Source organism: Amaranthus tricolor, chromosome 14, assembly GCF_026212465.1.
Source record: "Amaranthus tricolor cultivar Red isolate AtriRed21 chromosome 14, ASM2621246v1, whole genome shotgun sequence".
In the NCBI taxonomy this organism is placed as follows: Eukaryota; Viridiplantae; Streptophyta; class Magnoliopsida; order Caryophyllales; family Amaranthaceae; genus Amaranthus; species Amaranthus tricolor.
In genome coordinates this window covers 5,072,827-5,089,205 of record NC_080060.1, presented here as the reverse complement: position 1 = coordinate 5,089,205, position 16,379 = coordinate 5,072,827, and the positions used below count along the sequence as shown (strand labels likewise).

Sequence of the window (16,379 nt, the reverse complement as noted above, 5' to 3'; positions counted from 1 at the left end):
ACAAATAAAAACTACTTAAAGCAGAAATAAATGAATCCAAGACATGAAAAACAAGAATATCAATGTCCTTGAACTATATAAGATTTCCTAATTTCTGTCAGAACCAAAAAGTTCACCTACAACTATACTTACTGGAGAGAAATGATACTACAGCTTTCTGAAACTGTTGTAATTACTGTCGCAATGGCCACTATAAACCATTAGTCCTGTTTCTAATTTCTACATTTTTTATAAAGGCCATATCTATATGGGAATTCAGAAAGAAAATCCAAAGTACAAACATACTATGAAAATCAAACCATCAGACACCGTATTCGCCTAAACAGTGATAGGCTCGGGAAGGCTCTCAGGAGGTGCACCGCTGCTACCATTGAGAACAATGACATTTCCGTCAGAATCGACATCCACAATTACTGAATCACCGTCTTTGATTTCCCCGGCAAGCATTCTCTCGGCCATGCTGTCCTCGAGAAGTCGCATGATGGCTCTTCTTAAAGGCCTAGCACCGTAACTTGGGTTGTAACCTTCCTCGACAACCCTATCTCTGAACCTTTCGGTTACTTGAAGTTCAATATCTTTGTTTTTCAACCTCTCGAACACCTCCTTCAACATAATATCGGCAATTTCCTTGACCTCGAGCTTTGTGAGTTGCCTGAACACAATCATCTCATCTAATCTGTTTAAGAACTCAGGCCTAAAGTACTGCTTGAGTTCTTCGGTCACTAGGCTCTTGATTCGGTTGTAACTGCTATCCTTCTCGTCATAGTCAAGGTCAAACCCTATCCTACGACCACCTTTCTCGATGACACTGCTACCAACGTTTGAGGTCATAATAAGAAGCGTGTTTTTGAAATCAACGGTCCTTCCCTTGCTGTCGGTCAGCCTTCCATCTTCAAGAATTTGAAGCATCATGTTGAAGACATCAGGATGAGCTTTCTCGATTTCATCAAAAAGTACCACCGTGTAAGGGCGACGTCTAACTGCCTCGGTAAGCTGGCCACCCTCGGTGTAACCCACATAACCTGGAGGTGAACCAATAAGCTTTGATACAGTGTGCCTTTCCATGAACTCACTCATATCAAGCCGTATCATGGCTTCTTCGGATCCAAAGTAGTACGCAGCCAAAGATTTTGCAAGTTCCGACTTTCCAACACCAGTTGGACCTGAGAAAATGAAGCTAGCAATGGGACGATTGGGGTTCTTAAGGCCTACACGAGCACGACGGATGGCACGACTAATGGCTTTAACAGCTTCATCTTGTCCAATAACTCTTGTATGGAGAGTGTCCTCCATTTTGAGAAGTCGGTCAGATTCATCGGTAGATACTTTCTCAACTGGAATACCAGTCCAGGAAGACACAATGTGCTGAATATCTGATTCTGTGACGATAGGACCGACATCCCCAGCTTCTGTTTCTGCCTTACTCATTTCCTTGTTCTTTTCTACAAGAGCGGTAATTTGGGCCTTAAGGTCCATTTCTCTGTCACGCAACTCACCAGCCTGCGCATCATCATCATCATCATCAACTTACCCAATGTATCCCCTTCATAGAAACTATGGTCTGGAGAGGGAAGGAAGGCAGGCAGCAACTCATACCCGTAAAGGAGAGTGTGGCCAAAGAGTCCCTCGGCTCGGGACAGATCCAGAATAATCCTCAGAGAAAAACGTCAGAAAATGGGAGAGCAAAAATAAAAACCATAAAGCTTGACATTGAATAACCAACTTCCATTACTGGTTCCGTAGTCATATTAATTACCATTTATTTATCTACATATTACACCAAAAGAACGAATTATGAACCTACAACATCAAATCCAAAAAACCCTAAAATCTTATTAATAGGAAAAATGCTCAAAGCTCATTAATGTAGTATACCTTTTCAAAGTCTTGACCACGAACAGCTTCATTCTTCTCTTTTGTGATCTGCCTAAGTTCTTTCTCAAGCTCTCTAGCTTCTTCAGGGAGCTGCAGAAATAAAAAGCATACGTATTGAATAATGTCTATTAATCAGGGTGCATCAAAATTCAGATCATAATGTTCCTACCTGAGCATGGCGCAAGCGAACCCTGGAACCAGCTTCATCAATAAGATCAATAGCTTTATCGGGCAGGAAACGGTCACTGCAACATATTGATCCATATAAGTACCAGCAAGTTCAACGCATTTCATTTCAAGTAATATTGTGTCATAAATATGCAAATTGCAACCTAAATGCTGCTGAGCAGGATGAAAGGCTTAAAAAAACGAGAATTTTTCATAAGATCTACCTTATGTATGTTGTATACAATATTACAAAAAAGAAAACAAGGAAAATCTAGCAAAACATCATAACTATCATTGTATCAAATATTTGTAGCAGAACAGAAGAATAACCTGATATACTGGTACGATAGTTCTGCTGCAGCAACTAGTGCTTCATCCGTGTAACGAAGTTTGTGATGAATTTCGTAACGTTCACGGAGCCCTTTCAAAATCTGTATCGTTTCATCTACGGTAGGTTCAGGCACTTTGACAGGCTGAAACCTTCTCTCAAGTGCTGGATCTTTCTCGATATGCTTTCTGTATTCATCAAGAGTGGTGGCTCCAATACACTAGAGTGAAAAAAAACCTGTAAATCGATTGCTTCTGCATATTTGTGTGATTGTGTATGCATGAAAACTTTACAAGCAATTACGTAATAGCAAAACCGAAAGGTCATCGCTATGGAAGTGGTCAATTACCTGTAATTCACCCCTAGCAAGAGCTGGTTTTAAGATGTTTGCAGCATCGATGGCTCCCTCTGCTGCTCCTGCCCCAATCAAAGTATGTACTTCATCAATGAATAGAATAATCTCATCACTCTGTTTAATTTCCTCCATCAACTTCTTTAATCTCTCTTCAAATTCTCCACGATATTTCGTTCCAGCAACCAGTAAACCCATATCAAGAGTTATAACCTGAAATCCATTGTGTAAAACAAGATTTGTAAAAGGAAACTGTACTAGACATGCAAACATGTAGAGAATGATGCAAATATGCCATACCTTCTTCCCTTCAATTGTTTCGGGAACATCACCATTAGCTATTCTTTGAGCAAGGCCCTCTGCAATTGCTGTTTTACCAACACCGGGCTCTCCAATTAGACATGGGTTATTTTTTGTTCTCCTACCAAGAATTTGGGTAACACGCTCTATTTGCGGCTGCCTTCCAACAACAGGATCCAATTTTCCCTATAAAAATATAAATAGATAAATTCAGGTCAATGCTTACCGGAAAACACTAATGGAGATCATAAACATGTTCGTACTAAAAAATAGAACATAATTTGGTAAGAAAAGTGTATCATTTGTGACGTACCTCTTCCGCCAATTTTGTCAAATTTGTTCCATACTCCTCCAAGGTTGGCATCTTAGTCCCTGTAGTGCCCCCTCCAACACCAGCACCAACAGCTTCTGTGTTTTCACCCACCATACGTATAACCTATGAAGTCCAAGCACAAAATTTCCGTTGAAAAAAGCAAGTATGGGTAGCAAAAACACCAGATCCAAATGAAAAAAAAAACCAAATCTGTCGTATTCACCTGGGTACGAATGTTACTAGGATCAGCACCCAAGTTTTCCAAAACACGAGCAGCTACACCCTCACCCTCACGAAGAAGACCCAAAAGTAAGTGCTCGGACCCAATGTAGTTATGGCCTACAGAAGTTACACAATCGTTAAAAGAATTAACATCTCATGTCTGATACTAAGGGGGTGTTTGGTTCATGGCTTTTTTCTTAGTTTTTATTGGTTTTTGGCTTGTTGGTTGGTCAAACAGCCAAAAAAAGTGTTCGGTAAATGGCTTTTAAGCCGGCTTGTAAGCCAAAATAAAAAAGCTACTCCGGTTAACTTTTTTGGTTGACTTTGGCTTATCTCGGAGAACAGCCAATACTTAAATTAAACAAACATCTCCCTAAACAGTGGCTTTTTCAACTAGCAAGCACAAAAACAACCAACATTTTCAGCTGGTCAAACAAGTAACTAAAAAAGCCAATAGCCAACAACTAATTACCAAACACCCGATAAGACAAAAATCATTGGCAATGCCCAAAAAATGTACATTGTTGACAACAGGCTTGAAAAGTGACATTCAAAATGTTAAACCACTCGACAATCGAAGCATTTTGCAGGTTGTCAAGTTAATATCAAACTAGCCCAGATTAAATCAATAACAAAATCACTTCATTGCAATCATTGTGAATCGTAAGAATGAGTTACTTGCAAAAATATAAACCCTACATAAAAAAAATATGATTCTATCTATGGTGATAAAAGTAAGAAAAGGAAACACACAAAGCAAACCAAGGCTATGTTACTCGTACTCTTCATTTTGCCTCACGTACCCGTATCCGATCCTTGATCCTCGGACATTGGTACGGCACTTAGACACTTCATTTTAGGTATAAGATTGAATATTTAGACATATCCAACACTTGAACACGTACCAGTATCCAACATCAGCATCCGAGTCGTCCAAGTAACATAGGTGAACAAGATAACAAGCTTAACATCAACATACTCTTTTCACTTACCAAGTTGACGAGCTTCCTCCAATGACAATTCTAAAACCCGCTTAGCACGAGGAGTAAATGGAATTTCAACAGCAACAAATCCACTGCCCCTTCCAATAATCTTCTCAACTTCAACTCGAGCATCTTTCAAATTAATCCCCATGGATTTCAAAACCTTAGCAGCAATTCCAGTACCTTCCCCAATAAGACCCAGAAGAATTTGCTCCGTGCCCACAAAATTGTGACCCAGCCGTCTGGCCTCTTCTTGAGCAAGCATTATAACTTTAATGGCTTTCTCCGTAAATCGTTCGAACATTGCTCTTACTACACCCCTACTGGCTGTCCCTTTACGCCCAGAAAGCACAGCCCTCATCTTGGCATAAAAACATTCACTGGTAGATCCCAAGGTATCCAGAGTATTACCACCACGCAAACCCGAGAAACTTCTAATTCTATATCCGGGTGCTTGAACACTAGCCATCATCTTTACAGCCTTCTTTCCCTTGGCAGATCTTTGATATTGCCCATTTACTTGACAACCAAATGATGCAGGGATGTTTATGGACTGAATTAATGCTCCTGCCATGACTCACCGGAAAATCTGCATAATTGATGAATATGATTAAGGTTAATCAGATATGCTGCAACATTTTTAAAGGTTTCATGAGATTTCATCAGCAAAGAATCATCATAGTAACTTCAAATCTATCCTAAAGATTTATTTACATGTTCTGTAATGTCTCATAACCATTCACAATCCTTTCTATTCAACAAAAATCTCCATGCCCAGATTAAACCAGAATTTGACTAGTTTTCAACAAAAATTTGGCACAGACAACACTATAATGGGGAATCAAAACATCAAATAACAAGCTCTTCTATGAAGAAACCCAATCAAAATGGACTCCAACACACCCAGATAGAAACAAAACAAAGCAAGAAATACCCACACCCATAATTACCCAAAAAAAAGACCCAACAATCATAGGAAAGATCCCATCAAGAAATGAGCAGAAAAACGATAACAACAACAATAATTTGAATAACCCAGTAAATTTAGCAAGAACAGAAAGAAAACCCTAAGTAAAAAGCTGAAGTAACCAAGCAAAAACAGAATATGTAATTAAAGCAAGAAAGCTGAAGTAACTTTGGAAATAGCAGTGACTTTACCAGAAGAGATAGGAAGTTAGGAAACTGGAGGAGATAGAAAAGAAGAAGAAGGGTGGGTGAGAAGAAAGAAATTAAAAAGAAAAAATGGTGTTCCTTCAAGCTGAAAGGACGGAACGGCTTAGATGAGATGCGATTGAACAAGTAAATGGAAATGAAGTCCAAAGTGGATAATATATTGTGGTCTATGATTATTGGGCTCGTGTGAACTCATAAATATTGAACATATCTGAGTTCACCTGTATTTTTAAATTAATTTTTAGTTTTAATTGATTAAAAAATATTTTTATTAATAGTAATTAACTTTTACCAATTAAAATTAATTTTATTGTTTGTAATTGATTAACACAAATAAAAACCGATTTTTGATGATAATTTAAAAAAATTATCAGAAATCATACAATCGTTTGCTTATTTGTCTATAATAATATTAACTTTTAATTAACCATGAAAAAAGTGTTTTCTTAACTATAGGAGATTATATGACAAAAAAGTTGGTAAATTAGTTAGTAAAGTTGGTATTATCCTTGGAAAAAAAAACTTAAATTGGTGTTATTCATAATTAATCAAAAGTTAATATTATTGTAAAGAAATTAACAAAAAGTTGTATTTTAGATAAATTAAACAAGTTCGTAGTGCACAATAATTTATTATACACCACTCTTCACTTTCTATTGTACTAACTTACACTTGTCACTTTTCAATTCATCAAGTCACGCACTCGCACCCTTTACTATCTGGTTTACTAATCTACTAGCAACTAACATAATAAAATGGATGAGTGTTTTATGTTTTTATCTGATCAAGTTATGTTTCATTTCTATTTTAAGTATGTTAACTTTACTAATTTTACTAAACTTAACATTTTTTACGTTTATATTTACAGATCTCAATTTATCCCAATTAAAATTTAAAAACACTATACTTTTTTTTCACATGTGATTTTATTTGACTATTTTAAAATAATAAAAAATCATATAAGACACTTCAAATAAATAAGAGGAAGTATTTCACTTTAACAATAACTCAAATATGATATGAAACACATATTCTAAAATCTAAACATAACATTACACTCAACCAACCTTGCTTTGCTTGATTTACTTGTACAACTTTTAGTTGGTTGTTCATAATTTTAGTTTGATTTTTCTTTTTCTTTTTCTTTTTCCTTTTTGTTTGGATATGACTACTTTTTGTCTTTTGTTTGGATATGACAATTAGTCATATGGTTTTATAGCTAAATCTTTCTCCATTTTTTCTAGTAGTGGACCTCTTTAATAGGTTTAGATTTTTGTTGCTTTTAAGGGTTATATTAAAAGTTGAAAAAAAAAAATTGAATTTATTGGAATGATATTGAGTAACACTAGGTGTTAACAAATTTTGTGTAGTGAAAATGAAAAAAAGTAGAATCTACATTTTATTATTATTGTTATATTTTTTTGTTTAATCTATTTTAAATTATTTGCCATATTACAAATTTTGACAAAAAAAATATCAATATAAATATCTACTTTAACTCTACTTTCTACATTACTTTCCCCAATTAAATTTATCAAATTTATTTTACTAAATTCCACCCAATTAAGTATATGTATCATCACCTACAATTTCAAAACTGATAAAGTATATTTTTAGGGATTACTTTTAGATTATAATTTTTTTTCTAAAAAGAAAAAATTGATTTTGATTTTAACTTAAATTTAAATTTTCTGATTTTTGAATTTAATATTCTATTTTCTCAAATCTTTCCGTCTTGATCACTAACTTTCAAATCTTATGCTAAACACAAATTTTCAATATATTTTAGTATGGATATTTTCTTTGCTTTTTTTAGGAAAAACTATTTTGGTTAGGCAGTACTTTGGTCGGTCTACCACCCAAGAGCATTAATAATAGTGACCCTTTTAGAGGTTATATGACCAAATCATGGCAAAAATGATTATAATGGTGACCTAATATTAGGTAGGTTAAGGAAAAGGTTGGACAAATGGGTCAATAGGTGACCCATTCATGTGAACGGTCACCCCTTTTTTAAAAAAATAAATTGCCACGTGTCGCTGTGTGATTGGGCGGTGGAAAACTGCCTGCTGCTGATGCCACTTGTCGGCTTTTGATTCGGTGCAAAAAAATACCCGTTTTTTGCCTTTAACTGCTATTTTCGTATTTAAATAATTTTTTTTTAAAAAAATTATACCAACGGTCATATTTTTTCAGAGATCTATAAAATGAGACCCATATTGATATTTTTTGACATAATTTTATATTTACATATTTTCTTCTTAGTTTCCTACTTTTTTGTTAAAAAATACCAAATTAATCATTTCAAAAATCCCAAAAAAAATATGGATTCAAATAACCCAAATTATGAAAGAAACCCATGTAAAAAAAACCAAGAAAAAAATCTTCTAACAATCAAGGTGCTCAAATTTTTCTTAATTATTATTAATGTCTATATTTATATTTATTGAAAAATATTAGTTTTATTAAAATAATAAGTTTTTTAATTATAAAATAGTAGATCTATTTTAATCAAATAAAAAATTATATTAACTTTGTCCTTTTAAAAGAGGTCATTATTAATAAAATTAGATTAAAAGATGAACTTTTAGGAGAGAAAAATTGTGAAATAGTAAGATGACCTTTTTTTTGGGTCATGAGTAAGGATGCTCTGACCATGAGCTAAAGTCACGTATTGCAAACATTGGATATACTTATGGTATTATAAACACACTTAAGAACATTTTAATTTAAATTATATTAAAAGGTGATACAAATTATATAGAGAAAGGCTATTAGCCATTAGGATACATAAGGTTTACTTCACATCTTACATTAAAATAGTTCTTAAAATGAAGAAAATAAGCAATTTTAGAAATCATCCAAGCTCTATATCATCTCCTTGCATGCAATGTGCTTCACATATTGCAATTATTTGCTAGGGTCGAGCCATGAAAGGTAGCTAAATCCAACAGCAACGCTTTGATTTGGTCTGGGTGTAGGTCTTGCCCGTCCTTGCTTTGCTGAAAAATAACCGATAAGCCAACCCATGATTTAGATTGTTACAAGATTAACATCATATGATGCAATGTAATGCTCCTCTTGCTTTCCTCGATAAACGTTAATAAACGATATCATAAACTTCTTTTTCAAAGATCTATCGAAGCGAAAAGAAGGAAAATTACCTCAGCGCGGAAAATATCCATAGCGAACCCATTGAAGCAACTGATGACTGCCTGTTGGACGTCCAAACCAAGACCGTCTAAAGTCCTCATAGTAGAGAGTAAGAGGCCTGGTCGACGACCACAAAACATGTGGATGTTAACGGCTCTTCCCTCCCTTAACCTTACCTCAATCTGTGAAACGAATAAATAAATAAAAATTAGAATCTTGTATATATAATCATTCTGAATAAACTATCTTCCATCATCATCATCGTACTCAGTATATCTCGTCCATAGAAACTATAATCAGGGTTTGGCAAAAGTTCCTATAATTGAAAGTCAAAATTGGAAAATGAAAGGAAGGAAGTAACTGATTATAAGGACAGCGAATACCAAAACCCGCAGACAAAGTTAAAAATTGTCGATTTTGAACCTTTCGGTTTCTAGACAATCATTTGAATGAATACCTTATATTGAAGAAGATAGTTCTTCCTTGATTCGATGGATAAACAGAAGAGCGAAACGAAACATCAAAAACACAAAACATAAACTCACTTTTGCTGGCTGACCATTAGGACTTGGCAACGAGCTAGAGCAAAGTTCTTCCTTGATTCGAGATGGAAAGTTTGGTAAAGTTGGAGTTAAAGGATGACAATTTGTTGTCTGATTCAACGATGAAGGAGGGGTCGACTCGAGTTCATTGTGGAGATCATTTATCTTTTGCAACAGCTCTTTCAAATATTCGATTGCATCCCCAAGTATCGATGCCCGATCCATCTGTAAATGCATTAGAAAGAGCACATGTCGATAACTATTAGTGCTTCTGTTGGTGAATCGAAGCGACAAACCAGCTAAAGTTCATTATTATGAGCAAGCAAAAATGGAATTTTACTACATTTTTCATAGCTTTAGGGGCTAATTCTTACAGGAGAGTTAACAGTTACTGTTCTTTTTGTTCAATACATGCACACATTTTCTTTGAGTTACAGCACTGAACAAGGGGCAGAAAACATAAATGTCACAGCAAAAAATGTCTTCTCATCAATAAGTACAATACAATCTACCATTCCCCCTCACCCAAATAAGCATAACTTCTCCGTCCCTTGATAAAGGTTTTGATAAATTTGGGCTTGTAGACAGGACCCGTGTAAGAAGAGAGTTGATTGCACACAAACCCGATGAGGTTCCATCCTAAAACCAATTGGTATTAGAAGGAATAGTTCATCAGGCCATCAGGTATATATGTTAGTCAGTTTCTCTCTAATTCTTCGATGTGGAATCAGGTTATTTTTCAACACGTTTGCTACTAAGTACTGTGACATGAAAGGACTGTTCGAGTTTTAAAGTTTGTTAGTCTTGAGATGATACAATTAAATCCCAAGACTTTGGAGAGAATTTATTATTCAAGTTATATGTATTGATTAAAATTTGAATTAAATCTCCAACGCCTTTCTAGATTATATCCCTTATTTTGACAGGCCAAAGATTTATAGTTAATTAGTTTCGGGTTACAATGGATTATCTTAAAAAAGTCCATTAAATCATGTTCACTTCTTATTTATGTGAAGCTGTAAAATGATCAATCAGAAACAACAATTTTGTTATCAAAGATAAGATTGTGTATATCTGACCATCTAAACACGTCTTGGTGGGATCCACTTAATGGCATTACAGTAATGAAATGTATGCATACATCGCCTACTATGTTAAATCAAACATTATGAAACGAGACAAGTACGTAAGCAAGGAAAAGGCAAGGTTGTACGGGCGAGTAGATGCACAAATGTGAACATCACCAAAGCTTAATGGGGAAATACTAGCAAGTAGAAGATTATAAACCAAAAAAACTTCCCTTGAAGATAAGGAATCCAGTTTAAGTAAAGCAAATCAAGGTTAGTAGAGAAGACCAATATTAGATCTAAGATCATTATCCTTTTTAGACAAAAGACACAAACATTAAGAAGAGACTGATGCAGATGCATATGTAGATGTGCTTCTACTGTAACTTAAGTTGTAGGACAGTGGTCCATTTGTTAAAGTACATCAATAAGTAGCCACCAGATTCATGTGAGTTAATTTAATGCTAACTTTCTTATATTCATTAACACCAATAGGAACGTTGCAACCAATGGTTCGAAGTACAAAGAATTAGATATCTATCTATTTTACTCGGACTCTTCATTCTGCTTAACGTATCTGTGTCCGATCCTTGATCCTCGGACATTGGTGTGGCACTTAGACACTTTATTTTAGGAGTAAAATTGAATATTTAGATGTATTCGACACTTGGACACGTACCAGTATTCAACATCAGTACCCGAGTCCAAGTAACATGAGATATCATGATACACCACAAAAAAGATTTGCTCAATGGTAGTATAATCATAGGAGGTTCTGAGCATGTTCAACATGTTCGACCACACAGGGCCCCGAAAATTTAGGGGCCTCAATATTGAATTACTTTGTATATGTTAGGTGTTTAAAGATACAAAATTATTAGAAAAATATCATAATTTTTAAAATTACTCAGGGCCTTCATAGAATTTGTCAATTTTTACTCCGCCCCTAAGTATAATACTAAACTTACTAACTTATGTCTACTCACTAAACTCAGGAGATGATAACACACAGCAAAATTTTAAGTTCTAGCAACATTTAGGCCTTTCAATACAACAACAAATCATTAACTCAATGTTATTTATGGGATATTTGGTTGTTGGTATTAAATGATGGTAATGAAAATGAAAATTAATATAAATTTTGAAAAAATATATTCTGTCATTCCCATAATAATAAAACTCTCACACTCAAACAGAATTATGTGTCTTATTCTAAGTTTCCATTACCACGCACCCGATATCATCTTCCAAATTGGCAATAGATGGAAATCAATATTGTGAACAAGGACAAACATGATCGTAAATCTAATCAGGTAGTTTTTGCAACATTACATCAAATTTTTATGGTCGTTACCCGTTAATGCTCCCACCTAGGCGGTGTTTGCTGAGCAACCAACTCAACCAAAAGCTTAAGCTGAGGTTGAGGCCCTAAAATATGTGATATACTCTAACACGCCTCCTTACACAAGAGCCTTTTCTGCTAAAAGTGTGGATGCAACATGAACCCTCCTTATACCTAGCGTAGAATATTCCATTTCATATGAGAGAACGTTGAGATTCGAATCTGCAACCTCTTGTCACGCTGGCTCTGATACCATATTAATAAATCAATTCAATCATAACACCTTAACCTTATGGTTAATCTCCAAAATATATTATATACTCTAACAGATTTTAAAGGGTCACATCACATGTATGGTAGCTTATCAACAAAGAGCTTATTTTCGATTAATTATAATAACAAACATCGTCTAACAACTCCTCCTCAACGTTAAGGTCTCTCAATGAATTTTTTAAGATAAATTAAAGAACAAATTCACGAGAAAATAATTAAAAGTAAAGAGAAAGAAATTCCTTCACCTTGCTAATCTTAGGAACAACGGATCGCAACATGTATAACCTATCATTGAGCTTCTTCCTACGCCGTCTTTCAGCCATCAAGTTCTTAGCTGGTAATCCTTTCTTCTTCCCCTTGGAATCAACACCAGTAACAGTACTATTATTATTAGAATTAGCTCCGCCATTTTTGGCACCATCATTGAAGTTATTATTCTCAGTAAAATCATCAGAATCATAATTAAAACCAGACCCATCTATACTAACACTATCTAAAACACCCACATTACAGATTTTCCTCTTTTTTCCATTTTCTTCACTAGAATTCAATTTTGAACAGTCTCCTTCATCTCCATTTGAAATCAACCCAGAATCTGCTCCAGAATCCAGCAAACTACCACCAAAAGAATTCTTTCTAAGGGCAGCTCTTTTCTGAAAAAGGGTAGGTTGTGCACCAATCGGAGGAGAATTATCAAGGGGTTTTAACAACTTTGAAGTTCTATTAACAAACATTGAATTGCCTAATCCTTCTTCAAAAGCTTTGAATCGAAAACCGGAACTAAAACCCTCATTTTCACCCAATTGAACCAAATGGGTAGCTGAAAATTGAGGATTATGACCTAAATTAGGACTACCCATATCATTTTGAGAGCTAAATTCAGTAAACCCAGTAAAAACTCCATTATTGTGTCTGTTTACTAAATCAGAAATCTGGTGGTGGTAAAAGGTTTCTTGGAAAAACCCATTACTGGGCCCACATCCAATACCAAAGTTTTGATTCAAAGGGCTGTTAAAAATGGTGGGTTTTGAAGAAAATAAACAGGAAAGTTGAGATGGGTCAAGGGTATTTGAGTTAAAAACAGAGGGAGAAGCAGAACAAGAAGAAGATGAATCCAATGGGTTTAAAAGTAAGTTATCAGTACCCTCATTTGCGGTAGAAAAATTGATTGAATTAGGATTAGCCATGCTAGAATACCATTCATTTTCAACTTCAATCATTGATTTGAAAGAAGAAAGAGAAGTAACATCAACATTATCAACAATATCTTGTGTATTTTCACCACCATTATTAACAACTAAATCACAAGGATTTCTGCTCCAAGTAACAGATGAATCTTCTTCCTCTCCTCTTTCACCCATCCAAACAACACTATTGGTTCTTGATAACATTTTTTGTTTTGTCTTAGATTGTTTAAGAAAGGGAAATGGTGAAGAATGCAAGGAATTGTAGAGAAGAAGAAATATGTGAGGATTTCGAAGATTTTGAGGTAAATAAAGTTGTCTGTTAGTGAGAAGAAGGGGAGGATGTGAGGGTGACAGCAGTGTTGAGTAGAGAAGCTACTGTATAGTGTCTACTGCCTTAATCCTGCTTGTTTAACAACACTATTGATCTTGATAATGATAACATATTTTCACCCCTAAAGAAAGCGAAAAGGTGAATTGGGTTCAAAAATAAAGGTGAATTGAGTTCAAAAATAATACGAAAAATAAGTGGATGATGAAAATATAGTTAAAACGAATAGATAATAAGTTTATGAATGAAATTAAATGAAATAAAATGAAGTCAATGTCAAAAAGAGAAAGAATGCAAAATGTATAAAACAAACTAAAATAAAATGGTGCAAATTGAGACTAATAAAGGGAGTAATCATCAGAAGAAGAGTGAAAATGGAGTGACAAAATGATAAAAAGTGGTGAAACTTGAGGTGGGAACTTAGTTCGACTTGGTCTAATCTAACACTAAAATCTAACTAGATTAGAAAATTTGGTTTGAAAAATTTCCAAAATTAAGTAGATTGGACCAAATTGTTTGACAATGTATAGTCTAGTTTGATTTACAGTTTTTTTCTTTCTAATTTTTTTCTAAATCAAAATTTTTGTTTATGTGTATATTTTGCACTTAGAATCATGTAATATAACAATTGGTAATTAGTTGATTGCTTCAATATAATTCACTCACTTATTACCATATAAAACTACATCTCAAGATTTTTTATCTTTGTACGGTTTTCAGTGTTGACTAGTCTGATTTAAGAAATAAATAATCAAAAACAGACCCAAATCCGTAATTTTTATATAAAAGCCTAAAACATGCTGTTTAGACAATAAACTATAACAAACTAAAATTACAATTTGATACGATTTGGTATGCGGTTTAGACCAAACTTTGTTCAACTCGGTGGATACCAACTTTCATTCACCTCATATGGTGATACCCACTAGACATGCTCTAATACTCTCTTTTCTTAAGTATATGTTGCAGGAATAAAAACAAAAAAAGGTAATTAAACTTCATAGGAAAGTGAAAGAAATAGTAGAATGAGACGATTTCTTTAAGGTTTTTTTCTTTTTTCTTTTGCTATTTATTGTCATTTGATGCTGAAATTAATCATTTTAATTTGTAGCAAGCCATTTCTAAGGTTGAAATGGTGTATTATTCTATGGTGTTATTAATTATTTTTACATTTTTAAATTTTAATTAATCTACAAATTACTTAATTAGGATTTTGTTTGGCATTTTTGAATTCGGTAATTTTATTGGCATGAAGTAACTATACATTGATGAATTTGATGTTGTAATTAGAATTATTAAATTGAATAAATTAATTAACGTCACTCATTTTTTTCTGGTCTACCATTGCTTTGAATATGAAAGCAGTACAAATATAGTATACATACTTGGTGAAGGGCTTTGATAAAAGTAATTATGTTGAATCAGATGAAGAATTTTTAAATTGCAAAAGAAATCTGCAATTAGGATTTTTTTGAATTTTAAAAAATTAATAACTTTTGGGAATTAAAAAGTAATAAATTTATTTTTTATTACAGAGTAAGCTGAAGGGGGAGAAATTTAGCTTTTAAACAGTGATACTTACTCTAATAAATACTTGCTCCGTTTCAAATTATTTGTAATACTTTTCTCTTTTGGATGTTTCAGAATACTAGCAATATTACCCTTTTTGGCTAGAAATAATTAAATAATTTTTTATTTTGCCCCTACTTTATTCTCACTTTATACATTGTTAACTTTATAGCTACTATTATTTGGGATAATATAGACATTATACACTTGGTGATGACATTTCTTAATATTTGTGCCAAAAAACAATGTTGCAATAATAATAACGAAGCAAGTAAAAAATACTTCCTCCGTCTCATTAAATTTGCATCATTTTTCATTTTGATCCATCATACTTAATTTGCATCATTTTTATTTTTAAACAATAATTCACCAGTTTCTTTTAATCTCATTCATACATTTTAACTCTTTTTTAATTACATCTACACAATTTATTCTCTCTGCTCATTTATTACCACCCTCTTAAAAATACACCATGCAATTCAAAGAGTACTAAAACCCAAATCTACCCGCTTAAAACCGGACAGTGAGAGCCCAGAAAATTAAATATAAAGGGAATGTGTTCAGTGAATCCAAGATTCTCGTGAGTGATTTATACAAATTGTACTCCAGTTTCCTGCTGCCTGCTACTAATAGTAGTAGGCACTTAGCCCATTACAATTGAATTTGGGAATTATTATTTGTCGCCACCTTTTCCATTTTATCGCCACCCCCCTTCTAACAAAATTACCATATTACCTCTAGATTAAAAAAAATTACAAAAATGCCACTTAAGTTAAAAACTGTTTAAGAAATGTAAATGGCACTTAATAACATTGTTATCGCTTAATAACATTATTATCGGAATTATATATATATTGAATTTTCAGAGTCTTTATGGTAGTATATTCGAATTCAAACACGATACCTTCTCTCTAAAAACTCTCTAAAAACAATACGTAAAGTTAAACAAGCTAGAACTCTAGATCGAACATCAATGGCATACCAAGACGTGCATGATAACGATCCGGTAATTAATTAATCGGTTCGATTTTTGCAAAAAAAAAAAAAAATAGGAACAAAGTCGCACAAACCAGTCGCACAAAACTTGCGACTGGGAGTCGCACGTTTTGTGCGACTGGCTTGTGCGACTGCTTCAAATTTTTTTTTTTTTTATTTTTTTTTTGTATTTGAATATAATAAAAAAAAATAAATAGAAGTCGCACAA

The 16,379-nt window shown here is 33.8% G+C and overlaps 2 protein-coding genes across 2 annotated transcripts; both read right to left on the bottom strand.

Annotated features, from left to right (window-relative positions):
- Nucleotides 1–44: 44 nt before the first annotated feature.
- LOC130800544 (ATP-dependent Clp protease ATP-binding subunit ClpA homolog CD4B, chloroplastic-like) lies at nucleotides 45–5,863 on the bottom strand. The gene is made up of 10 exons (XM_057664141.1): nucleotides 5,700–5,863; nucleotides 4,551–5,130; nucleotides 3,560–3,675; nucleotides 3,337–3,459; nucleotides 3,024–3,209; nucleotides 2,721–2,936; nucleotides 2,374–2,591; nucleotides 2,045–2,120; nucleotides 1,876–1,965; nucleotides 45–1,500 (listed from the first exon to the last, which is right to left on the bottom strand). The coding sequence occupies exons 2-10, from the start codon at nucleotides 5,113–5,115 to the stop codon at nucleotides 319–321; spliced, it is 2,772 nt and encodes a 923-aa protein (XP_057520124.1). The 5' UTR covers nucleotides 5,116–5,130; nucleotides 5,700–5,863; the 3' UTR covers nucleotides 45–318.
- A 2,550-nt stretch (nucleotides 5,864–8,413) lies between these two features.
- On the bottom strand, nucleotides 8,414–13,828 carry LOC130799111 (transcription factor ICE1-like). The gene is made up of 4 exons (XM_057662183.1): nucleotides 12,337–13,828; nucleotides 9,413–9,634; nucleotides 8,879–9,049; nucleotides 8,414–8,716 (listed from the first exon to the last, which is right to left on the bottom strand). Exons 1-4 carry the CDS (start codon nucleotides 13,480–13,482, stop codon nucleotides 8,612–8,614), a joined length of 1,644 nt encoding a protein of 547 aa, XP_057518166.1. The 5' UTR covers nucleotides 13,483–13,828; the 3' UTR covers nucleotides 8,414–8,611.
- Between the last annotated feature and the right edge of the window lie 2,551 nt (nucleotides 13,829–16,379).